Source organism: Microtus ochrogaster, linkage group LG9, assembly GCF_000317375.1.
Source record: "Microtus ochrogaster isolate Prairie Vole_2 linkage group LG9, MicOch1.0, whole genome shotgun sequence".
In the NCBI taxonomy this organism is placed as follows: domain Eukaryota; kingdom Metazoa; phylum Chordata; class Mammalia; order Rodentia; family Cricetidae; genus Microtus; species Microtus ochrogaster.
In genome coordinates, this window is record NC_022034.1 from 16,048,643 (window position 1) to 16,075,340 (window position 26,698).

At 42.6% G+C, this 26,698-nt stretch overlaps 2 protein-coding genes across 2 annotated transcripts in view; both read left to right on the forward strand.

Moving 5' to 3' along the window:
• LOC101986214 (nesprin-1-like) overlaps positions 1-88 on the forward strand; it is a 32,073-nt gene extending 31,985 nt beyond the window's left edge. The window contains exon 11 of the mRNA XM_026787498.1: positions 43-88. Coding sequence (XP_026643299.1) covers positions 43-88 — 46 coding nt within the window. The remainder of the gene's footprint in view (positions 1-42) is intronic.
• A 1,071-nt stretch (positions 89-1,159) lies between these two features.
• LOC101986503 (nesprin-1-like) lies at positions 1,160-26,695 on the forward strand (the record flags this gene model as incomplete). The annotated part of the gene is made up of 10 exons (XM_005363506.1): positions 1,160-1,228; positions 1,841-2,109; positions 2,724-2,879; positions 7,371-7,662; positions 8,701-8,873; positions 11,870-12,179; positions 13,858-14,022; positions 18,772-19,128; positions 25,956-26,092; positions 26,566-26,695. Coding segments are annotated over exons 1-10 (2,058 nt in total), but the record flags the coding sequence as incomplete, so codon positions are not given.
• Between the last annotated feature and the right edge of the window lie 3 nt (positions 26,696-26,698).

The window sequence follows — 26,698 nt, forward strand, 5'->3', positions numbered from 1 at the left end:
GGATTCTGTGATGCTAATGCAGATTTCGTGATGCTGATGTAGATGCTGTGATGCTGATATGGATGCTCTGATGCTGATGTGGATGTGATGCTAATGTCCTTCCTTCCTAGACACACTCACTGCCTTGGGCCAGACCCAGGCTGCTTCCTCCCGTCTCCTTTCCTGAGCCTTCTTATTTTGGTCTATCTTTTCTTCTTCCAATTATGGAGTTGGGCTGTTGAATCAGAAGGTGTTAGGAAAGAAGGAAAGTCACAGGAAAACAAAAGCAAGCTTGGAACTGTCTATATCTGTTTTTAACCCACTGGTCATTTTTTAAAAGTCATTCAAAATGAAACTTTATTTATTATTTTTAGTTCTTTGAGATAGGGTTTCTCTTTGTAGCCTTGACTGACCTGGAACTCAGTCTGTGGACCAGCTGACCTCAAACACAAAGAAATCCACCTTTCTCTGCCTCCAGAGTGCTGAGATTAAAGGTGTGCACCACCACCACCCAGATAGTTTAACTTTTATAGCAGTAAAATCATTAATATTTTCTAAAACTATTGGGGAGCTTTGGGGAGTTGTTTGTTGTCTTCTTTTTTAAGAAAAAAAAACATACCTTGTGTTTTGTGTTGTTTAAATTTGGGGCCTATATGTAGAAATGTATTCAAACCAGAGTAATGGCTATTACAGGCTATTTAGGTTTTATTGGCTGAAGAAAATATATGCATTTGGGAAGATGGCTATTGCAAAGCAGAATTCAAGATGAACCTTCAGAAGAATATCTTCAAGGGAGATTTTGTCCAGGGTTTCACAGGCATTTTTCTAATTAGAGCACAAGTCTAAGTATTGCAAAACCAATGTTTTTTGGGTTTTATTTGTTTGATTTTCTTGTTGTTTTATTTTCTTCATTTTATGCTTTTGGTTTTGGGGAATTTTTGGTTGATTATTTATTTGTTTGTTTTTTGAGATGGGTTTTCTCTATATAACAACCCTAACTGTCCTGGAACTTACTGTATAGACCAGGCTGGTCTTGAACTCACAGAGAACAACTTGCCTCTCCTGTAGAGTGCTGAGATTAAAGGCTTGAGCCACACTCCCAGCTCCAATGCTTATTTTTAAAGATTAATGAGGGTTGGTGTGGTGGTGCAAGCCTGTAATCCTGGCACTGGGTGCTGACATGAGAGGCTGTAAGGTTTCATGCCAGCCTATACGCCATGAGACAACTATCCACAAGAACACGAGAATGGTATGACCCATTGGGTGATAGAATACTGCCAATAGCCCACTCTGTCAGAAGCCAGGTGATTGTTTCATGTACAGGTCTGGTTTTCCAAGAGGCATGGTAAATTCCTCCATATTGTAGAATTCCACACAGAAATATCCAGGTGACAACCGAAGGAACGTTCTGGAGTTTTGGAGACATGAACAGCATTAAGTTCTGGGCTTCCCTTGCTCTGTGGAATCCCAGGCATAGATCTTCAGAAAAGGAGGTGTGTGTAAAGAAAGGAAGGACCATCCTGAGGACTAGATTTTGTGCAAAGTAGACGAGAGAAGAGTAGGAAGAGGCAGCATGGCCGTCTGGCCGGCAGACTACTATGCCAGCCAGTGAGGAGATGGGAGCGGAGCTAGGGGACTGGGGCATTAGGAACAGAACACTGAGAACGGGACCCTCATGAGAACCTCCTCTTTTCCAGCTTACTGCTCTCGGTTTCTCCTCAGTTCCCATTGCCGTCCTGCCTCACACTGCCTCAATTAGGAGCCTTTATTTTACCCACCGCGTGCTTCCTTCTCAATCTAATCTCCTTAGGCCCTTTCCCAGCAGACTAAGCTTTGCTTCACGCTTACTTCATCCCCTCAGCTCAGCACTGTGATGAAGAACCTCATTTATAATAGCAGATATCTCTATCACCTCGACTTCCAGGGTGTCCTGGATTCAGTCAGTGATGGGCAGAGCAAGCTGGACACCGTCACGGAGGAAGGACAAACTCTGTACGCACACCTGCCCAAGCAAACTGTTAGCAGCATCCAGGAGCAAATCACAAAAGCCAATGAAGAGTTCCAAGCTTTTCTGAAGCAGTGCCTTAAAGACAAGCAGGCTCTCCAGGACTGTGCTTCAGAGCTGGGGAGGTAGGTTGTGAAAATAGCTGTGGCTCTCACTACACACAGAAAGTGTTTTGCAAAGACTTAATGGGAACAATTCGGGTGCAGACACAATCGTACTTGAACTCTGAGTTTCAATTATAATGAATATTGGCATGCCTTTATCACAGCTTAATAAAATAACCGATGACGGCATCTGAAAGTTTCATTTGGCTTTGTTTCCTGTGTAGGAACAAAAGCCAAGGACTTGTATCCCCTGAATTACAAATGACCTGGCTGTGTGCTGTTTCCGTCAATTTGGGTAACTCCGGGTATTAGAAACAGTTTTCCCCACCTGTGTGCATGTCTGCTGGGATAATCTTAGTAGCAAACAGCTATTGGATTTCAAGGATCCAGAGTCCAATCAGTACACACACACACACACACACACACACACACACACACACGCACGCAAGCACGCATACACACAAATACTGTCTTCTTTGTGACAGTCTGATCATTTAAGGAAGCTTCTTGCTGAATTTTCTCTGTAAACCGAAAATCCATGAGGCCTTCATTGCCACAAGAAGAGACTGTAACCTAGCTTCAGAGACAGTAGTAGACACATGAAGATTTCTCTAAGATGGTTTTCTTTTCTTTAGCTTTGAGGATCAGCACAGAAAACTGAGCTTGTGGATCCATGAGATGGAGGAAAAGTTAAGCACAGAAAACCTGGGGGAGAGTAAACAGCATATGTCAGAGAAGAAGAACGAAGTCCATCGAGCTGAGATGTTCCTGGGAGAACTCTTGGCCGCCAGGTACGGTGCCGAAAAGGAGTGGGTTATTAATTTGCCGACATCTTTTAGGTCGGTCAGTTAGTTGCAGACTTGATTGCTGGTTGATTTTGTACTGGTTTGTTGGGGGCGATTTCTGTCCCTGAATATCTCAGCTACCGGGCTGCATTCTTTATGGCTGTGTGGTATTCTACAGAAAGCATGGGCAAAGATAAGTAAATAGTGTATATCCTTGTTTCCACTCTGTTTGCTCCCTTTTCTCCCTGACTTCAGCTTAGCTTTTAGAGATTTTATTGAGAGTCCTGAGCTTTCCTTCCTGGCGTTAGCTTGTGTTGATTATGTCCAGAAGAAGCACGTGTAAGAAAACTACAAAGCCACACTGAGAAAAACACAGCTGGGAACCCCGACTCTCATTCATTTCTTCACACGCGGTAGCTTCCAGCCCTCGTCCTTACAATACTGATTGTGTCATGAGAGCTGTGGCCACTAGGTCTCACCCTCCGTTCATTGAGCTCCTTTGCAATATCTCTTCATTTCTGCCCTAGCTCCTCTCCTGGACAGAGTCCCCTTATCTTTGACACCACCGCCATTGGCAGTGTTTTCCTCCTTATATTCTTGCTCCGCCGCTAGCACTTTCCCTCTCTGCCTCTCTAACCTAAGGTAAAAGGCTTCCTACCAGGAAGTGCAGCTTTCTCCAGAGCAAGGGCTCCTCAGTGACCCTCCAGAAGGGCAATGCTAATCTATATAAAGCAGAAAATGGCAGGGTCTACTCTGCTTAATCAAACAAATCAATGAAATTATAGCCCGAGGAAAAAATGACCTAATTCGGACCATGCTCCATCTTTATTTTCAGTGAGTTCTGTTTATGATCAAACATTCCAGTGTTCATTGTCTTAAAGAACAAGCAGGTAAACGTGGTCCAGGAGAGCGTGTATCATGACTAAAATCATGCTGTAGTATCTGTGGAGCTGTGTCCAGGACCCCAGTGGAGATCAAGATCCATGAGCACGCGATTACATAATCTGAAGTGTTGCTTCATCTAACCTGCTTATGTTCTCCCACGGCTGGGATTGGCTCTCCATTGCTTACAATAGATTGAAAAGTAGATGTCATAGAAGTAGCTGTTGTGCTGTTGTTTAACGAGTAGTGAGAAAGAGAGAAATCTGTGTGCACTCAATACAGACACAATTATTTGAAATATGTATTCAGTATATTGCTGGTCAAATCTACAGATGTGGAACCAAAGGATAAGGTCCCCATGGGCACAGTACTTGTTGCTTCTGAATTTGATAACTATTGAGACATGCCCCTGGAATGCTTTGGTTCTATCTCTGGGCACCTTTTAGGGATTCATTTCTTACCACCTCACATTCCCATTATCTGGAAAAAAAATAGACAATGTTGACAGAATTAAGAAAATGATAACATCACTTTTACTAATTTCCTGAAAATAAGGCTTATTTTGCTTTCCAAATCTTGACTCTTACATAGTTACAATATAATCCGACCAAGCCCACACCTGCCTTGCATGCAGACATCGTAAATGACCTCTGTTCTCGACTCCATTTCTTCATAGCTGCTGTTGACCTTTATCACTCTCTCCTGACATCATTATTCTGAAACTGCATAGAAGGCAGTGGCCCAACACCAAATTCATTGTCTTTTGTGTCTCTCATCACCAATTGCCCTTTGTCAGTGCCCAAGTGTGCATGGGTTTGTGTGCATGTGGAAGCCAGAAGATAACCTTAGCTCTTGTTCCTTAGATATTGTTTTGGGAGGTCTCTCACTCATCAGCGACTCTTCAAACACACCGGGCTGGCAACTAGTGAGTCCTAAAGATACCTTCTATCTGCCTGTTTCTACCTCCCAGCCCTGGAATTTTAAGTGTGCACACCACCGTGCCTGGTCTTCACTATTTTTCTAATACTTGCAATGTCGAAAGACACATAATTATTGAAGTGTCACTCTCTGGTATTCTAGGACCAGATGCTAAGACCTCTAGTGTGTTTGACTTGGGGTCTTTCCTTACCAACTGGCCACTTCCGGCAGCAGCAAAGTTCTCCTCGGTCACAAGCTGTGTCACCTCCTTTTTGGGGTCTTTTTGGAGTCTCACTGTGTAGACCAGGCTGGCTTCTGACCAACCATCTCTCTTCTGCAGTCTACCAAATACTGGGGTTATAAGTGTGCGCCACCACACTGAGCCAATCTACCCTCCTGCTTCCTGGGTGTGTGCTGCTTGCTTCTCCCAATCATCTGGGTATGTCATAAAGTGCCCAGTCCTTCAAATATGAGAGGGACATACCCCACAGAAAAGCATAAAGCCCTGAGGTTCAGGAATGTCTGCCATCCCTTGAGCAAACCATTTTGTAGTAGCAATGAAATATTTTATATTAGTTATTACATAACTCATGATAGGTAGGCTCTATCAGGTAATACACCTTCCTGCTCACTGAGCAGACTGATTCCAAATTCCCCAGTGTCTTTCAGAGGGGGAGTCGTGTTGGATAACCATATCTCAGAGTGACTCAAAAGATGCTATTCAAATAGGAGTCACTCAGAGACAGTCAGTTATAGATAGCACACATTATGTTCTTTTCCTAGTATGGTGTGTGTGTGTGTGTGTGTGTGTGTGTGTGTGTGTGTGTGTGTGTAGTTTATGCATATCTGCATTTATACATGTTGAGGACAGACGTCAGCAATGGCTGTCTACAGAAGTAATTCTCCCCTTCAGTTTTTGAGGAATTCTCTAGGGCAACTGGCCAGAGAACTCTAGGGACCCATCTATCTCGGCATCCTTGGCATGGAGATTACAGGAATGTGTCAGCATGTCCAGAGTTTTACATGGGTTCTGAAGATCAAAGCTCAGGTCCTCGTGCATGCTTGATGGGCACTTTTGCCGACTGAGCTACCTCCACAACTGCCCAACAGTTCTGATAAAGACATCTTGTTCCTGCCGATCCGCAAGGCTTTCCCCAATAAACGTGCTCTTGAGAAGTTCAGGCTCCCTTGACTGGTGTTTATAGAGGCTTTGAACTAAATGGGAATTAAGAAATGTGAGCCAAGAGTACAAAATCCCACTTCCAAGGATTATGGGGCTTTGTTGCTTTGCTGTGTTTCGGTTGTAGTAGATTGGACTCACATAAATGTAACTTAAAATAGAAAGTTCTATTTTTAAAAATCCCTAAGAAAATAATTTCAAATGTTCCCACCATGGAAAATATGTGCAGTATGTGAGGTGATGGCTCCATTAACCAGCTTGATTCAATCACGCCACGTTGTGCCCATAAGCCACCACATTGCTGTATACACCATACATTTACATGGCTACGAACTATTATTTTGTAATTTAAAAAGGAAAAATAACAACAGCAGCAAAATAAAGCACAGCTGGCCAAGTTGCACTACGAACCTAGAACATTACAACCAAGTCATGCAAGGGTTTTACTTCTGTTCTCTGGATCCAATTAACGTAGCTCCAAGCTGTGAGGGCCATGGTGCTCAAGGTACACCACGGAAGCCCATTGGCTCCTACCATGGCATTTGAAAGCAGCTTTCCCCACCCCACATTGTCCCACAATGCCTAGCATTGTGTCAGGTCCTGGAGATGGAGATGGATTCAGTCACTTGACTTCCAGACAATAATGGCCTGTGGGTAGGGTCAGGGATATTAACTTGAGGGTAAGACATGGTTTGGAATAGAGGCATGGAAGTCCTGCACACATCATCTGCCTGTCTCTGGTTGTTATGGATACTGCCTAGGGGTGGGATACCTGTGTCGTGGCATAAAGAGGCAGCTCAGAAAGTAACAGGCAAGCAGAATTTGCATGGAGAGGTGCCAAGTTTATTCATTACCTCTCTTGTTGCAGAGGCAAAATGCTTGACAGAAGCGATTAAAGGCATGAAGGCTTAATTCTGGCTTAAAGTTCGAGGGGATATAGTCATCATGATGGGAATGACATGGCAGTAGGGGACCAGCCATCTGGTCACCCTGCATCAGCCATCAGGAAGCACGGAATGAATGGGAACTGGAGCAAGGCTATAAAATGCCAAGGCCTCAGTGGATCTCCAGCAAGGATCCACCTCCCAAAATTTCCACAAACTTCCCAAACATCACCACCAACTGCTGGGAATCAAGTGTCTAGATGCAGGAGCCAGTGGGGGACATTTCACCCCCAAGCTATTACATCCACAACAGAGCATGGGGACCTTTCATAGTTAGGATAGCAAACAGGCGTGGAGAAATGCTAGAGGGAGTATGAGCTCACTTCCTGGACTGAATTCGTAGAGAGACGTAGGCTCTGTCACTGGAACTTGTAGATGGAGACATGGTAGAAATGGACTCACATTCCCTGACAGGTGTTCCCCACACTAAGAAGGAACGTAGCCAGACCCCAGCGTCTTAAAGTCATATCTGTCATGAGCTCTTGTCTGGATCCTGATCCAATGTCAACAGTCATTTTTCCCTCCCCTGGATCCAGAATCCTGGAACTAAAAAAAGAAATTCTGTTTGTCTAGAGAGTCCCTTGACAAGCTCTCCCAGAGAGGGCAGCTCCTCAGCAAAGAAAGCCACAGCGCAGGGAAAGGAGGCCGCCGGTGTGCTCAGCTCCTGACCAGCTACCAGAACCTTCTCAGAGTGACCAAGGAGCGGCTGCGCAGCTGTCAGCTGGCCCTGCAGGAGCACGAAGCTCTGGAAGAGGCCATGCAGAACATGTGGTCCCGGGTAAAGGATGTGCAAGACAGGCTGGCTTGTGCAGAGAGCACTGTCGGGGACAAGGAAACTTTGGAGGGGCGGCTGTCGCAGATTCAGGTATGTGCAGCCCACACCTGCTGCCCGTTGCTCTGATTGGACGTACAGAGTCTGGGATTGGTCCCTGTTGTCTGGGAAGTGTCAAATGAAATTGTTGGAGATGGGTGGGAATGTTTATTTTCCTTTTGAGAAAGAGAACTTTTTGTTGTTGTTGTTGTTGTTGTTGTTGTTGTTGTTAACAGCTTCAATTTTATTTGTTTGTTTGTTTTATCCAATAGTTAACCATCAAAGCTTACTACATGCCTACTCTGTTACAAGTACTATGAGAGTTGCTGGGGATATGGAAATAGTAGGTAATACCTGTGTTCCCAGAGGCCAGCGGCCAGTGTGTGAACTGTTACAGCAGAGTGTAGGTCCTGCCTGTGAATTGAGTCACAGGTTTCTTTGCAAAAACAAGGTCCACCTCCAGTCATCATGACCTTGAGCAGCGGGAATTAGCCAGGCCAGGAAGGGAGGAAAGGTTACCATGCTTCTTCATTGCCTAAATTAAATTTCTCCCACTTGAAACCAATCAACACCATTGTGATTATTGGCTGGTGGCCCAAAGTTTTCCAAGAATTTACATTGATCTTTGGACCTTACATGCCCTAATACCTAACTTATGTTATTCTAGGCTAGAGTTTATGTAAATTTGTTGCTTTTATTTTACAGTGAGATGTTCCTATCTTAATTATCTTTCCTGGCCAGCAGAAAGCACATGCATCAGTGTGTGCTTGCTTGCTTGCAGCCCTGTCCTTCCTCAGTCACCAGCCATGTTTTTAGAGTTTCTCATCAGCCCAGAGCTCCTGAACCAGGCTAGGCTAGCTGGCTCGAGATCCCTGGACCTGCTTGTCTCTGCCTCCCCAGAGCTAAGATTACAAGCACACGCCACAAACTCCCAGCTTTTTATGTGGCTTCTAGGGAATTGAACTCAGATATTTGTGCTTCTAAACTGAGCTGTCTCTCTAGGCTGCGACTCCTTCGCTCTAGGGAAGAGCCTTTGTTTAGCATGGCAGGTTTTCATGTGTCCACTAACAACATTTCCTTCTCCCTCCACAGGACATTCTCCTCATGAGAGGGGAGGGAGAAGTGAAGCTGAATATGGCCATTGGCAAAGGGGACCAGGCTATAAGAAGCAGCAACAAGGAGGGTCAGCAGGCCATTCAGGCTCAGTTGGAGACACTTAAAACGACATGGGCTGACGTCATGAATTCTGCCATCCATGCGCAAAGGTATACAACCTTCTCTTAATGCTTATTTGCTCAAATAAAACGCAGACATTTCACAAAGCCATGTCACAGCACCGAGACAGCCTGTGGTAGAGTTGCCCAGCGTGTTGACTTTCCTAGGGGCAAACATGCCTGTCTTTGCCTGTGTTATATTCCCCATCGAGCGAAGACTAACGCTGGTATGCAAGCGTGTCTCGCTTCTGTTTTCTTTTCAAAATATTTTTGTCCCTCCACACACACAACCCCTCAGCATCTGCATCCCCACCCCAGCGTCTCACGTGGAATCTTGCACATTACCCAAGCTTGGGAAAATACCTTTTTTAAAGCCAAGAACATGGGATTCTTTAATAGCTCCTAGCTATTTAAAGGCATATGGAGGGAATGTTGTCAACCAATTGTGTTGACAACCGAGCTTAACGCGTACATCTGTTCCTCACCCCGGAGTCATCGCACCTAGCTGGTGATCTCAGAAATGTGTGGGGTGTTTCTGACTGTCACAGTGATACAGATATGTAGGCATTTAGTGGCTACGGTGTGGAGACCTGAAATTCTACAAAGTGGGAAACGTTCTTATGCTGCCAGTCCTTAAGCCATTAAGAATTCTGTAGAGCTGTGGCAGTACGGCCTGACCCAGCTAATACACGGAACCTAAAAAGGTGATCCAATGAGGTTCACAGTAGAATGGTGGTTACCAGAGTCCAGGAAGCATGATGGGGAGGTAAGATGGGAGAGCATGTTCCGTGGGTACAAATAAAGTTACGTAAGAGCAAGAGAATCTGCAGTGTTTCTCCTTATATAGCAGGGTGAGGAAAAGTCACAATTATACAATACACATTTCAAAAACCAAGGAGGAAGTGTAGTAAAATATCTCACCATAGAATGAACATGGAGCATGTTCAAAAGAAATGTGTTTAGCTTGATTTAAACACAGGTATTCATGTATCGAAATACAACATGGCTCCATTAATATGCCCAACTTTTTGTCTCATTCAAAAATTGAAGTTGGTAGGAAAAGAGAAAAGAAAAAAGAATGGGAAGGAGGGGCCAGAGTGCAGACCTGGCCTGTATCGGTCGCTGATGGAGAAGTAGAGAAAATTTTATGGTTGTTTGTTAAGAATGAAAAGTCTTTACTTTCTCTGGGTCTTTTCTCAAATTATATGTATCTGTCCAGCTTTCTTGTTGGGCAAGTAACTTCCACTAAGAATTAGATTAAACCACATCCCAGAACCCATGTTCGGAAAGCTCTCTGCCCTTCATCCACTCCAGAAGTGGGTTCCCAAAGTGACTGCAGCAAATATATGAACAGGAGATGGAGGATCATTGCAGGCCAGAAGAAGCCCTGCCGCTGTCTCCCACCAAACAGGTGCCACTCAGGGCACCTAGCTTAGCGTGGGGTTTCTTTGCTTTGAATTTTGGTTTTCATATTAAGAGGAAGTAGCTTTCTAGGCAAACAGGGCATTGCATCTTTGTCAGAACGCCTACTGATCAGCAAAGAAAAGAGTCAGGTCCCATGGGGGCACTCCCATCTTATAGGAGGCTACCATGGGGCTCTCTTACTCTATAGTAGGCTTCACAAACATAAATAACTCCCCAGCGGTTGGCATTGGGCCAGCTTTCAGCCTTGTGGACTCAAGAGAGATGTGGGAGAATTCTTCCAGATTTTATAATAAAATGCTGAATCCAAGAAACAGGTTCCAAGCTCTGCCTCTTGTTTCAGCAAGAAATTAGATTGGACAGCTACACGCTGTGTGGTTTCCTTGTGGAAGGGCTTGGGGCAAACAGTGAGATAAAGGAAAAGCCATTTTGCCTCCTAGGACATCAGAGGCTAGGGAGACATATACAGTCCAGAAAACCGACTCAGATTGTATTGCCAACAATTTTCAAAAGACACCCAGCTGTGACAGAAGGAGGGGGATCTGGCGGCTTCTGGAGTATGACATTGACTTAGACTTTGAGAAACTCTCCAGACGTGTAGGACACCGTCTGTATGATGAGGCACACACTGAGACAGAAACCACAGTCTGAGCAAGTGATGGAAACTCATTGACTGTGGTCCTGACTTTGCAACAGTGAGATGCTACACAAGGGAGGCCCGGGCATTCACTGAGCATGAACTCAGAGCAGGCTCTCTGTTGTCAATGGATCACTTCCTAGCAAGCCGCAGGTCTTGAGTTTGAGTGGTGGTGTCAGAGATCGACTGGAAGATGAAAGTAAGGAGGGATTAAGAAAAGTCAGAGGGAGGGAGAGAAGGAGATAGAGAAGAAGAGAGGGGGGAGGAAAGAGGAAGGGACGGGAGAGAGTATTATAAAGCTCAATAATAGGAACCTTTTCTTGACGTCATCCTGGAGAGCATTTTATTTTTCTATTAGGAAATCTGGTGAGTTGCCTGTTAAATTTATGACTGTATTTCTCATAAATATGTCATCTTCATTTATTCACATAAATAACACAGAAGAATTGGCCATTATGTGTGTACAGTCTTTATACGTATATACCCAGGGAAAAAATACCTTAAATTTTAATGTCAGTGAACAAGTAATTGTCATCTGATTTTGGCAATTTGGACTAAACACAAGATTATTTAAGAATTGGTATGTACTAAGCAGAATTTAATTAATAATATAGCACTGAGCTTTCATAACTACAATGTATTAAATGAATTGCCCATTCACTTGAAACAACATTTGGAAGATCTCTCTGTCTCTCTCTGTCTGTCTCTTTCTCGCTTTCTGTGTGTGTGTGTGTGTGTGTGTGTGTGTGTGTGTGTGTGTGTCTGCAACAGCTTACTTCAAATTCCAGCATCTTGTTAATTGTGTTTGGAGCCACTGTACCCTGGTTGTGGAAGATCAAAAAAGTTGTTTCTCCCTGCACTCAAAAACAATATTTTATCATGACAATATTCAGCAAATCACTTTAAACAGATCCACTGGCCCTGTAGTTGTTTTGGTAGAGATATCAAGGTTGAGCCTTGGTTTTATAGTGTATGTCACTCATTCTAGCACCCTGGAGTCTGTGATCGACCAATGGAATGACTATCTAGAGAAGAAAAGCCAGTTGGAGCAGTGGATGGAATCAGTGGATCAGAAAGTAGAGCATCCCTTACAGCTGCAGCCGGGACTGAAGGAGAAGTTTGCCCTGCTGGACCACTTTCAGTCCATCGTCTCCGAGGCAGAGGATCATGTGGGCATGCTGCAACAGCTAGCAGCAAGGTCCAGGGAGTTGTACAACAGGACTCAGGATGAGTCCTTCAAGGAAGCCGGTCAGGAAGAACTGAGAACACAGTTTCAGGACATAACGACCGTGGCCAAGGTGAGCGCTTTAGACCCATGCAAAAGCTTCAGAGCACAGAATATGAAATGTGAATTGAGTTGCTGGTTTGGCTGGTCTGCAACCATGTGTATGTTTGTTGGGCAGGGATCTCATAAAGACCATTTTCCAGAAAAATGGGAAATAGAGCACAAACAGGAAAACAGAAGGAGTGGCTTCCTGGGAAGGGAACAGGGGGGGGGGGGGGGGGGGGGGCAGCTAGACTTGGGGAGAAGGCATTTGCTAGGGCTATGGGGAAGAGGAATGGAAGAAACCTGTAAGACACATGTATGTAATACATAGTGCACATGAGTGAAGGTGCTCTGATGAAGGCCATTGCTGTATATGCTGCCTCAAGAACAAATACACGTAAGAGATCTGTGCACATGAGGACTCCCGTGCACTGTTCTCTCTGCAGCCCTGGGAATGCTCATAACGTTTTGTTTTTGTCCTTATCTGCATTGTTGGCAGACTCATCCTTTCTCCTTGTAAGACTGAGTGTCAACTGTTAATTTGTGTTTCCCCTGCATTTGGCATTATTAATTTTAAATACAAGTATTTTTACTTCTCAGATTCCAACTGTGTGAAAAGAATTGAGTATTTTTCACCATTAACAAAACCTGTATTTTCCTACTCTTTAAACTCTAGGCATATAGGTGTGTGTGTGTGTGTGTGTGTGTGTGTGTGTACATATATATATATGTATGTATATATGTGTGTATGTATATAAGAATAATTGAAAGAATTTCATATATATGTATGTATGTTTAAATATAATTTCCTCCATGATTAACTTTTACATACTTGTGAATGTTATAGAAATTAAGCCATAGGGATATGTATTTATCTTTCCTTACTTTGGTTTGTCTTTTGAGAATTCTGAGTTGTTGATACTGTAATTATCAATGTAAGTGTTTGTTTATTCGTATTTTTAATCTTTGAGTGAGAAAGATGTACATTTGAATTCTGAACCTTAACTCTCTGAATATGTGCCTTGGGTGTGTTTCTAGCCTCTCCAGAGGCTTGTGCAGTCCCTGCTGTCAATAGGATTTAATACCATGGAAAATGTTGTTTCAAGGAACAATAAAAATAACAGTAGTTATTATAATAATTGCCATTAATTAGCTTGTGAAGACTATTAGCCAATGTGTATTAATCACAGATCTTTATGCTGAGCTATAAATTTATAAATTTGTATAAATTATAAAATAATAAACCTTTTGGGGAAATGGTTGCCTTCTCAAAGTGTTAGATTCACAATTTCTTTTTCTCTCTTTCTTTTTTCCTTCTTTCCTTCCTTCCTTCCTTCCTTCCTTCATCTCACTTTTTCTTTCTTCCTTCGTTCTTCCCTCTCTCCCCATCCCTCCCTCCCTCTTTCTCTCCTTCTTTCTTTCTTTCTTTCTTTCTTTCTTTCTTTCTTTCTTTCTTTTTTTAAAATCTCCCTATGTATTCTTGGCTGGAGCTCCATCTGTAGATGAGGGTGACCTCATACTCACAGAGATCTCCCTGTCTCTGCCTCCTGGGCAATGGTTTCTTTTTAAGATATTAAATGCACGGAGAATCCAAGAGTAAATTTGAGGTCTTCTGAGAGACGTTGAGACCTCTACAGAGTCTGGCATTTCACCCAATTTCATGTTTGCAGTAACCATGACTGTTCATTTGTTTTTTCTTTGTTGTCTAGGAGAAGATGAGGATGGTAGAGGAGATTGTGAAAGACCACCTCATGTACTTAGATGCAGTTCAGGAGTTCACGGATTGGCTCCACTCAGCAAAGGAAGAGCTCCATCGGTGGTCAGACACATCTGGAGATTCTTCAGTTACTCAGAAAAAGCTATTGAAAATTAAGGTGAGCAAACGGCCTGATATTATTCTGCATTGATCTATGAATTCTTCAGTACAGGTGGCAGATTAGTGATAAGGGTTTAGTGGATACAATTCTGATATTTTAAAATGTTTTTGTCCTGAGTTTGGTTGGTGATTTATTCTCTGTATATCAGTAATCCTAAATATAAACCAAGTTTAAGAAAATAATTGGAAGGAATTTAGTTCCACTTATGAGCAAAATTAGGTCTTGTCTGTATGTGTTTCTTTAGGCAAATGTACTTATTGTGGTAATGCAGGAAACTAAAAAATACACACCACCCTGCTGTGTTGACGGAGGTTTCTGTCCCCTAAGTCCCATAGACATTAAGTCTCAAAGTAACACACAGAGGTCTACATTAATTATAAATTGGTTGGCCTATTAGCTCAGGCTTCTTCTTAACTCTAATATCTCACATTTTAACCCATAATTCTTGTCTGTGTTAGCCATGTGGCTTGGTACCTTTATCAGTGAGGCGTTCTCATCTTGCTTCCTCTGTGTCTGGGTGACTACTACAGACTGAGTCTTTCCTCCTCCCAGAATTCTCCTGTTCTTCTTGCCCCACCTATACTTCCTGCCTGGATGCCTTGCCTATACTTCCTGCCTGGTTACTGGCCAATCAGCATTTTATTAAAAGTAATACAAGTGACAAATCTTTACAAAGGACAAGATCATTGTCCAACAGCACTGCTGGGCTGAACAAACCAGTGTAACCAGAGCTTCAGAAGCTTTTTAAAGTTTAAGCTCCAAAGCCAAGGGGCCTTCTGCCGCATTTTTCATCTCCTGATTTTCTACATGTTTTTGGAAAAAATCACTTTTGTCAGTGTCCTCAAGGCTCATTAGAAATACAAACAATGAAAAACTAATTTGCAGAATCAGCTGTAAGGAGCTGTTTGGAGGACTAAGTTAGATCATTCATATAAAATACTTATCACCATGCCTAGCCATGAATTGTACTCGATGAGAAAGTTCCATGGGTTTGGGAAAGAGAGGGATTAATTTGAAATGGAATGCCAAGATGAAGGGGTCAAGAGTAAGCCAGGCATGGTGGCACACACTTATAAGGTAAGCACTTAAGAGAAGAGGTAAGCCAGGCGGTGGTGGCACACACCTTTAATCCCAGCACTTGGGAGGCAGAGGCAGGCGGATCTATGTGAGTTCGAGAGCAGCCTGGTCTACAGAGCTAGTTCCAGGACAGGCTCCAAAGCCACAGAGACACCCTGTCTCCAAAAACCAAAGAGAGAGAGAGAGAGAGAGAGAGAGAGAGAGAGAGAGAGAGAGAGAAGAGGTAAGAGGACTCTCATAAGTCCAATGCCAACCTGGTCTCCATAGCAAGTTATGAACCTGTTAAGGTTACATAGTTAGACCTTGTCTCAAAAGAAATAAAACAAATGAATAAAAATAAATAATAAAATATACAAACAAGTAAGTAAAAGAGTTGTAGGTTAAAGTTAAGCCTTTACCCCAAGTTAATGGAGATCTTATCTAAGGAAAATGTGTACCTGTAGAGAAGCCCATGGCAGGGGTAGATGGATGTTCTGTGACAGACAGATGAAGCTTGCTCTACCAGGTGGGAGTAAAATCCAGGAAGCGGTGAATTTTCATCATTTATTGAGGTCGGAAAGCTCCTCTGAAGAGATAATATTATTAATTAATACCACATAATCTGTAGTTGACGTCCCAGGACAGGATGGATCAATAGCATGCCCAGCAAATAGAATAGGAGACACAAACCCAAAACCCAGGCAGACCTAATGTTTAGGTGAGTTTTGAAAGAGAGAGGAAAAAGAGAGGAGATGCATATGGTTATCACTATAGAGACTGAAGATCACCCCCCTGTTTGGCAAGCCAGGGAGCCATTTCTACAGCAAGGGAAAGTGATGAACCAACCAGATTGCATGAGTTTAGGAAGGAATACCAGGTAAGGAAGAGAAGACTACAAAGATTGATCAAGTTTTTGAAAAGTTAATTTGAAAAACCTTCAGAGAGGCAAAGACAACACCCTCCTGCCCTTCAATGCTGTGACAATCCCAATCCACAATAGCAATCACTCAGAATATGTAACTCAGAAGCACAGTGTCTCCATGGATGAAGACATGAATGAACATACGTGTATGTGTAGAGAGCTCAAATACAAGGCAAGAAAATGTATGTGAGATCTAATTTAAAGCACTGAAATTACAGTGCTCTTATTGAAGATCTAGATGGGATTGAGGAGATGACTCCATGTATAAGAACACTGGCTCTGCAAGCATAAAAACTCGGTTTACATTCCTAGCAGTCATGCAAACATCTGCACATGGCTGTGTGCCTGTAACTCCAATACCGCTGAGTGGAGACAAAAGGTTGTCAGCCAGCCTAACCAAAATGGTGAGCTTCTATTTCAGTAAGCTATCCTGTCTCAAGAATGCAAGGCAGAGAGAAACAAGGACTCCAGATGTCCCATTCTAATCTCTGCATATACATATATAAGTCATGCACACTCATACACTCATGTATATAACACATGTGCAGGCATACACCAACACAAAGATAATCTGTGTGAGTGGAATTAGAGTTAGCAAGCATGGACCTGTTTTCACACCCACTGAAACTGAGATAATGAATATGAGGATATTTGAGAGAACTGACTTTCGATAATAGAGTGTTGTAAGAAGGTCGCTTGTTTGTTTCCCGGGTGCCCAGTCTCAGCACATCTCCTTTGACAGCTCCATGGCTTCTCCTCACTCCTCCTTCTTTCCCCCAGCATTCAGTTTAGTTTTTCCCGCCCACCTCTATTCCTTGCTCAGGCCCAAGACAGTTTCTTTATTAACCAACGGTATTCACAGCATACAGAGGAGAATCACACATCAATAGAGTGTAAACAGAGACTGTTCTTTTGTTTTCTGGGCTGCCCTGACCCGAATAATCACACAGAAACTATATTAATTATAACACTGTTTGACCAATAGCTTAGGTGTATGTCTAGCTAGGTCTTACATGTTAAATTAACCCATTTCTATTAATCTGTGTATCATCATGAGGCTGTGGCCTACAGGTAAGTTTCTGGCGTCTTTCTCCTCTGACAGCTACCTGATGTCTCTCTGACTTCACCTTCACTTTTCTCCTCTATCTCCACTTGGATTTTCTACCTTGCTATATTCTGCCAATCCATAGGTCAAAGAAGCTTCTTTATTAACCAATGGTAACAAAACATATTTAGGATATACAAAGGGGAATCCCACATCATCATGGAGACTCTCTGAATTCCAAATTTGAAGATGCTCTAAAGGTTTAATGTTATGTTCTAAAGCATTCTTGTTAAATACAGCACCTTCTAAGTAATAATTTTTCTTTGCTTAACTACTATCCACTCTATTTACTGGTAAATGGAGATAACTTTTAGAATCCTGTTGCCAAGAAAGGCCAGCTACATAAGTGCTGCATTTAAACATTTTTCACATGTATAAAATCACACGTCACATGAGTGTGCTTTTGACTACCATACAGCTAGGCATTGTAAGTGATCTGAACTAAAATGTGCTTCTATTGTTTGTACACGTGAGAAGTCAGATTAACTTCAGGCTAACTAAGTGAGATGCAAGGTGTGTTATCTACACTAGTCAAAATACCTTTCCTGCTTTACACATCTGCGACACGTGCATGGTGCTCAATGCCTCCGTCTTGCTCATTGTTCCCCTCCTCCTCTCCTTGTTTTTGTCTCTGATAGTCACCTTTCCTTCTACTTAACCTGAGAGTGAAGACATATTTTGCATTAACACTGAAAAAAATCTAGACTAAGCAATACACGTTATAAATATGTATCCCAGATGACTGTTTTCGCAAGAAAAATGTCATCGGAAATATTTCTTTTCAAGAGGAAATGCCAAGACTTACCTATTTCTCAATGAATATTCTAATTATTTTTATTGATTTTTATTGAGCTCTACATTTTTCTCTGCTCTTCTCTCTGCCTCTCCCCTCCCCTTCAACTCTCCCCCAAGGTCCCCATCCTCCCAGTTTACTCAGGAGATCTTGTCTTTTTGTCCTTCCTCTCTGTGAGCCTCAAGATTAAATGTGGTATCTGAATTTTCAAATTTCTAGTGAGGCTTCTTTTTCTGAGGGAAAAACGACAGCAATAAACAAACCCAGGCTGGAGTTGGCTTTAAACTTTTAATTAAGTTGGTCTGTGAATTACTAGTTTCAGTGGTCATAAATATGCCTCCTTAGGTACAGAAAATTCTGAGATTGAGGAGGGCTCGTTCTCTTCTTGACATGAGCCATGAGCCAGCCTGACTCCCAGCAGGAAGAAATGTGATTTAAGCCCCCCCTTCTTTGGAAGATGATGGGACTAAAGAAGAGACCATAAATAGGATGCAGTTTCTTGTCCATCCACACAAGGGGAAATAAAGTTTTTCTGGGATTCTTTTTAGTCTGTAGGAGCTGAACACCACAGATGATTATCTAAGTCACCACTACATGTCCACATATCTAAATACTGCCTGTGTTCAGCATGCCTGTCCAGCCTGCGAGGACCCTGAGACACCCTGACTGATTTTGCAATAAGCCAGGCATTCATGATACTGATTGCTGCTAACATAATGTGAGCGATTGTAGACTCAACAACTCTCATCCCTTTTGCACTGTTCGCTCAAACTTCACAGCAGCACAGAGTCTTATTCTGCGCACATTTGAAAACTGGCAGCCCAAGTGACTAAGGGCCTCCTTGGTTTCCATGGCGATATTCCATTACAGGAGCTGATAGATTCCAGAGAGATCGGTGCGGGCCGCCTAAGCAGAGTGGAGTCGCTGGCCCCAGCAGTGAAACAGAACACAGCTGCCAGTGGGTGTGAGCTTCTGAACTCCGAGATGCAGGCCCTGCGCGCTGACTGGAGGCAGTGGGAAGACAGCCTGTTCCAAGCGCAGAGCAGCCTGGAGAACCTGGTCAGCGAAATGGCCCTCTCCGAGCAGGAATTCTCCGGCCAGGTGGCCCAACTGGAGCAAGCCCTGGACCAGTTCAACACTCTTCTGAAAACGTGGGCCCAGCAGCTGGCCCTCCTGGAAGGCAAGAACACCGATGAGGAGATTGTGGAGTGCTGGCACAAAGGACGAGTAAGTTGGTCTTCGCCTTCCTGTTTACCGCTGCGGTGGCTAAGCTACACATTTCATTGGCTCTCGCGGTTGCTTTAGAAAAAGAGATGGGTCTGTGTTAATTAAAAGCGTGCAGAATTCAGAGACACAGAAAATATTTAATACATTTGCCAAGTGTGAGTGTTTTCGTTCTCCTGTAAAGAAACTTCGGTAAAAGTTGACGTATATGGGAGGTGCTATTATATCCTGTAGGAAACATTATTTCTGGTGGAGATACTTTACTTTCTTTCTGATGGTGTAAGAGTTTGCAATACTGTATTCAGGCCTTCAGCCTGGAAAATGGCCTGTGGGCAGAGGCATAAATAGACAGAGAGTCATAGCCGCTTCCCTGCCAGTTAACTCTTTCAAACAACTAAGTGATTGAGTTCCTAGCTTTGAAAGACACATTTGATAATCCGCGCAAGCACAACTGATAGTTTTCACTGTGTCTGTTTTTCTTCTTCGTGGTTTTGACAGCTGAACTTGAATTCGCTTGTTAATACACGTTAACGCTTACTAGGTGCCTTCCAGGCTTTTTACAAAAAAAAAAAAATATCTTTTAGAATATGAGAAGGGGAAGCAGAAGAGTGAGAACGAGGTGAAGTTTAGCAATCTCCGCCTTCTTCGAGTCCTCTTGGGTGCCTTGGCAGTCAGTCCTCCCGTATTTGCTGTTTATAATGCTCACAATCACGGCTGTCCTTAAAAGGAAGTTTAGTGAGGTTAACGCCTCTGCTTCTATTTATGTTATAATCATTTTGAAATAGCTCCAGCCCATCAGGAAGTCACGGAGCATTTCCAGCGCTGTCTGGTTTAAGTCAGCTTTGGGGGGCAGGCGTCGTCCATTAGGAAATAAAAGTCCGTAACTAGCCGGGTGCTATTTTGCCAAGGATGTTTCTCACCTATCTCGGTTGCTCCCTTATTGCGTTCCTCGGTCTTTAGGTTTGCCACCAGAATCAAACCAGAATCAGAATCACCTGATTCTGCAGTGCAGGGACAAAGAGGGAGGCTGGAAACTATTTCACGGAGTCTGATAAAAACAAACAGTGACGATAATGATGATGATGATGATGATGTCACAGTGTTTTGACTCTTTCTGTTTCCCCTTTTCCCTCATTCTATTAGTGTGAGTGAAAAAGATTTTAAAGAAATGTCTGGTTGTAGCTAGAATTACCTTACTACCCACACTGATCATCTTCTGCGTTGGGACTGTTACTAGATACTAGATAAGGGCTATAAGGATACATGTGTTGGCACCATCAGAAATATGGGCTTTCAGTTGTTCTGAGTCCAGGGTCACAGGCAGTCCCTGCTGCCGCATCAATGTTTGACTCTAGAGTCACAGATGCTGAAGACAGTAAGACATTGCCTCTTAATAATCATAGTCATCTAATGATGACATTTTATCTAAATTTTAAGATAACACTTCAAACCCTATGAGTGTAACAAAGGGTTTATAAAATAGATGGACTCAGGCTCTGATAGCAACGTCATGCTGTTAGCAAGGCCTCTTGACTGCTCTTCATCATAGTGAACACTAAAGGCCATCGTGTTTGTCCTATGTTGTCAGGGAGTCCCTCGAAAGTCGGTGGTCAGTTAACTGTGTCATTCAGCACTGCAAACATCCTGTTGATTGTATTTATAAAATTCCTTTTCAAACCAATGGGTTGTTAGTTTGGAAATGTAGCTATTTCTTTAGCTGAGCAAAGAAAAGAACACCTTCAGAGCTTGGTGGAAACCAAAGTGTACGAACCAACGCAGCATGCATGAGATGAAAGGTTCTACGAATATCTAGATTTAAGTTGAAGTCATTAAAGATTCATTTTTTATTTATGTGTATGTATATGTGTGTGTGTATGTCTGTACATATATGTGCATGTGCCCATGGAAAACAAAAGAAGGTGTCAGGCCACGATATAGGTCTGAGTTGGGTTCCCAGTACCCCTACTGAGGGACTCAGACCTATAGGAAAGTCACAATCCCTCTTAGCCACAGTGTCATCTCTTGAAACCCCATGAATGTATTTTTTAAATATAAACTTTGAAAAATTTTCCATTTTTAATGTCACCTAATATATAATGTTAGTCTACTTAAATCTCATTTTTAAAATTTTGGGTTAGATAATATTTCCGTTTAAAATACTCAATATAGTAAGAAAAAAATGACTATTTCTAAGTTAGTGTTTGGAGTTTCAGAGAGAAACTGTATGGTTGCTTCCTGTGAGTACTCTAAATAAAAGTGTTTTGAGTGCTTTGGGATACAAGTCAGTGATAGAATGTTTTCCCGGATTCTTCCATGGCTTGCTCTGAGACCCTGGATTCTTCCATGGCTTGCTGTGAGACCCCGGATTCTTCTGTGGCTTGCTCTGAGTCTCTGGATTCTTCCATGGCTTTCTCTGAGACCCTGGATTCCATCCCTAGCACCCCAAGAAAGGAAGGGGAGAGGATAAAAGCAGAAAGGGAGGGGAAAGGAGAGAAAAGAGCCAATCATGTTTTAGAGCCTCTAGCTCAGACACTGAGCTACTTTCCATGGACATTCCGAGAACCCTGCCCCTGCCTTCCAGATCCTAATCTGTGTGGACAGAGAAGTCTGAAACAATAGAAACAGTCCTCGTGACAAATGCTGCAAACATGCTGTGCATGTGTCCTAGTTAGTGTTTCAATCACTGTGATGAAACAATGACCAAAACAACGTGGGGGTGGAAGGGTTTTGCTTCCATGTGCACTTGGGCTACACTCCATCACTGAGGGAAGTCAGGGCAGGACCTTGTGGAAGGATGCTGCTTTACCGGCTTGCTCGTCATGCCTTTCTCAGTCTGCTTTCTTCTGACTCCCAGAACCACCTTTCCCAGACATAAACCCTACCCCAGGGAGCTGGACTGATCCACATCAATCATCAATCAAAAAATATGCACCAAAGACTTGCCTACAAGCCAGTCGTGTGTGTGGAGGGGGGGGGGGGATTGTTTCAACTGAGGTTTCCTCTTCCCAGATGCTTCTAGCTTGTGTCACATTGGCATCAAACTAGCCAGCACATTCTCAGATAAGCATCCCCGGGGAAGATGAAAGAACCGCAGACAATCCCTCGGTAGAGCAGAATCCTGGGAGGTGATTATAACTTGAGCAGATAGGTGAAGTAGAGGAATAACACCAGAGGAGGAGAAATGCGGGAAAGAGAAGGAGATGACAGAAGTCACATAAGAGCCCCATGCCATTCTAGGAAATTATAAGACGTAAGTGGGGACTGGGAGAAAGAGGTAAGGGAGCAAGTGGTTGCAAGAGCTATGACTTAGAGTAGACTAAGCTTGGGTGTCTCTGCATGAAGGACAGGGGAACAAATGACTGTGTCATATGACTTCTCCTGGAGAGATGTGAGCAGACATTCATTCACTGCAAATACATCACAGATGACACACTGCAGAAAGAGGTCCCTCTAAGCACAGCTTGGTGACCCAGCGAGTACTGTGCGGCTCTTCACAAAAGCATGGGTACCTCAGAAGCATGTATCACTGAAAAACTCACCTTAGCATGTGGGACAACGTGTGAAAGTGGCATCCATGGAGCTCTCTGCGCCCCAGCAGGCAGCTCCACGGGAAAATATCTCCCTCCCCCAACACTCAGTATAATTACATAATGATATAATCATAATTAGACTTGTATAATTAGGGAGGGGACTTGTAATTTTTGTCCCTTTCAGTACTTCCCAAGTCACTTAAATTTCACAATCTTCCTGAAACTTGTTTTGTGGGGTTTCTGCATCTTCTGAGGCCTCCCCTCCCTCCATGAAGGAAAGTTTTAATTCAGAGGAAATGACTACATTCCACAGGATGACAGCAACTCTGCTGATGGACAGTGACCAGAGGGTAGTGACGTCATTTATAGTGTGACAACACAACACAGGCTTGGTGTGTTGATGAGGGCTGTGGCTGTCTTTACATGAAAATCACTGAGAACAGCAATAGTAACAGCAATAGCTACTTAAGTAGTTTTTTAAAAAAATCTATTTGTTCTTTCTCCACAGTTTAAATTGTGTTAATCCTGTATCCTGCTACATTACTCAAAGTGCTTATGAGCTATAAAAATTCTTTCGTAGAATTTTTGGGGCCGCTTATGTAAACTATCATATCATCAGCAAATTGAGAGTTTGACTTCTTCTTTTCTGAGTTGTATTCCCTTGATCTCCTTTTGTTGTCTTATTGTTCTAGCGAGAACCTCAAGTACTATATTAAATAGATAAGGAGAGTGTGGACAACCTTGTCTTGTTCCTGATTTCAGTGGGATTGCTGTGAGTTTCTCTCCATTTAGTTTGATGTTGGCTGTTGGCTTGCTGTATATTGCCTTTATACTGTTTAGGTATGTTCCTTGTATCCCTGCTCTCCAAGACCTTTATTGTGTAGGGATGTTGTATTTTGTCAAAAGCTTTTTCAGCATCTAATGAGATGATCATGTGGGTTTTATTTTTCAGTTTGTTTATATGGTGGATTACATTGACAGATTTTCATAGGTTGGACCATCTCTGCATCTCTGGTATGAAACCAACTTGATCATGGTAGATGATGGTTCTGATTTGGTCTTGGATTCAATTTGCCAGTATTTTATTTTGTATTTTTGCATCAATGTTCACAAGTGAGATTGATCTGTAATTCTCTTTCTTAATAATGTCTTTATGTGGTTTGAGTATCAGGGTAAATGTAGCCTCATAAAAAAAAGTTTGGCAGTGTTCCTTCTGTTTCTATTGTGTGGAACAATTTGAGGAGTATTGGTATTAGTTCTTTGAAAATCTTGGAGAATTCTGAGTTGAAACCATCTGACCCTTGGTTTTTGTTGTTGTTGTTTTGGTTGGGAGACTTTTGATGACTGTTTCTATTTCTTCAGCAGCTATAGGTCTGTTTAATTTGCTTCTTTGGTCTTGATTTAATTTTGGTAAGTGATATTTAAGTTTTCAAGTCTTGAATAGTTTCTTTCATATGTTTAATTGCTTTTTCTTGGTTTTCTTTAAGGGATTTACTAATGTCTTCCAATTTTTTGTTTGTCTTTTCCTCTATTTCTTTGAGGGAATTTCTCATTTCCTCTTTAAGAGTCTTAAACATTCTTCTGAAGTTATTTTTTAGGTCATTTTCTTCTGTTTCATTTATATTTGATTGTTCAAGTCTTGCTGTTGTAGGGTCTCTAGATTTTACTGGTGTCGTGTTACTCTTTGTGGTATTGAGTGTGTTCTTACCTTGTCTACTCATCTTTTCCTCTGATTGGTGTGGTTGGGGCTGTTTGTGACTCTGGTGATTAATCTAGGTGCCCTTGGATCTAAGGCTCAGTTGGTTACTCCTCATGATACAGTCAATGCCAAGGTTCTAGTTACCCTGTTGGTCACTCCATGTTCCTGGAGGTTGCTCCGTGCTCCAGGGGTTTGCTCCACTCCCATGAAGTTTACTGTTTCAGGCCTGCTCTGGTCTAGGTTACTGGCTCAGTCCTAGTCCTGAGGAATTTGCTGCCTCACGTCTTCTCTGGCCTAGGTTTCAAGCTCAAACCTGTTGCTGTAAAAGTCCCTGGTCTGGATCTGCTCTTGCAGAGCTGGCTTAGGGTTGGTCCTGCAAAGGTGTCTAGCTCTGATCTACTCCCTTGGAGGTCCCAGACTTGGGTGTGCCCTAGACCTGCAGAGGACTTGGCTCAGGTCTACTCCCTCAAAGCCCAGATTCATGCCTGGACCCACACAGCGGTCTCTGGCTCTAGCCCACTGGCTCAGAAGTTGCTCCCCTGTACCTGCTCCTGTGGAGTTCACGGTCTCAGGTCTGCTCCAGCCCAGGTTGCTGGCTCAGTCCTGTGTCTGCAAATATCCCTGATCTGGATCCACTCCTGTTCCCATAAAGTTCACCATCCCTGTGTATGCATTTTTAAAAAAAAAATCATTTTGTTCTGGTGAGTAACACTGTTTATACAGTTGATATATTTGACTGTTATTCCCTTTCTAATTTTACAAAGTAGGCATTGAACAGTGTAGCAGACATTGTGCTAGGAACTTGACCAGGATCTCAACTCAGAATCTCATTTGTCCCTTGATATTAATCATATAAGAGAATGCTCTAATAGCAAAGTACTTTATGGAGCCCAGTTGATCATATTTTTGATTTCAGAATTATGCTCCTCAATGATAGGCTTTCTTTCTGAATTAATATGTTTAGTGCTGTGATTATCTGTATACTGTTTATCAGTTAAGTTGTAAGTTCTCCAAGAAGGAGAAGGCTACTTTTGTTCGTGGGGTTGTGAAGTATCCTCAAATGTCATAGCAAATTTTAGCAAAGATTAGATGACTACATGCAAGAAACCGTGAGGTATATGAACTAGTAGGTATCTAAGACCTGTGGGTTGTAAGAAGTTTTTAATACCTTTGTTCAGTGGAAATACTACAGCAAATCAATTGGGACACATAGTGTCAGTATAAAAATATGTGTTGCTTTTCATTTAAATGATCATTTGATGTCTTAAATGATAGACACTTTTCAAATAGTTTAGTTGGACCAATTTCTAAACGATGTAGGGTATTTTCTCTTTGTTCTTACTTTAAATCATTGATTATTCAATCACTTAACTACTTGAAACTTGATGCAGGAGTGTCTATCCATGACTGGAAGTAGATACAGATGACCCACATGCTATCATGGGCTATAAAAAAAAAAAAATCCTGAAAAATAGACTTCATCTCCTTACTGAGTTTACTTGGTTGGTTTGCCTCTCACTAATAACTTATAATGTGTGCATGTAGGGTATGAAAATATGAAAGTCACCCAGTTCAGTGCTTGTCTTGTCTTTCCCTACTAGGAGATCCTGGATGCTCTACGAAAGGCGGAGCCTATGACGGAGGACCTCAAGTCTCAGTTGAATGAACTTTGCCGGTTTTCCAGGGACCTGAGCCCATACAGTGGGAAAGTCTCGGGCTTAATTAAAGAGTATAACTGGTAAACATAAACTGCCCCACTGTTCAAAAGAATTTCCTTCGAGACAAAGTCTCATCATGTAGTCGAGATGTCTCTGCTTCAGTCTCTGGTGTAGTTAGGATTTCAGGAAAATAGATAAAATAAATAAATAAAACTCTGCCTGCCTTCAAAATATCTTCATACAAAGTAGGAGCAAAGCTGAGCTTGGAGTGGTTGTCTGTGGTTATAACTTCGCAAGCAGCTTATGTGCAGGGCTCTCTAAGCTCATAGACTGAGGACAGCTTTGTGACATAGTGAGACCCTGTACAAAAATGGTAAAGAAGCTAGAGCGTTTTTTATAGTGTGATTTCAGTGATGATATCAATTAAGAGTGACAGGGAGTGCCAACTCAAGTAAATGCACATCTCTAAGGACTGTAGGCTCTGGGAGGTATCACTTGAATCAACTTCTTCGCTTTTCCTCTGTCACCAAATTTGCAAAAATTACCCTTTCAGTCTCTGTCTGCAAACATCCAAGGGCTGCCAGAACAAAGAACAGATTTTGCAAGAACGATTTCAGAAGGCCTTCAGGGGCTTCCAGCAGTGGTTGGTTAACGCAAAACTCACCACGGCCAAGTGTTTTGATCTA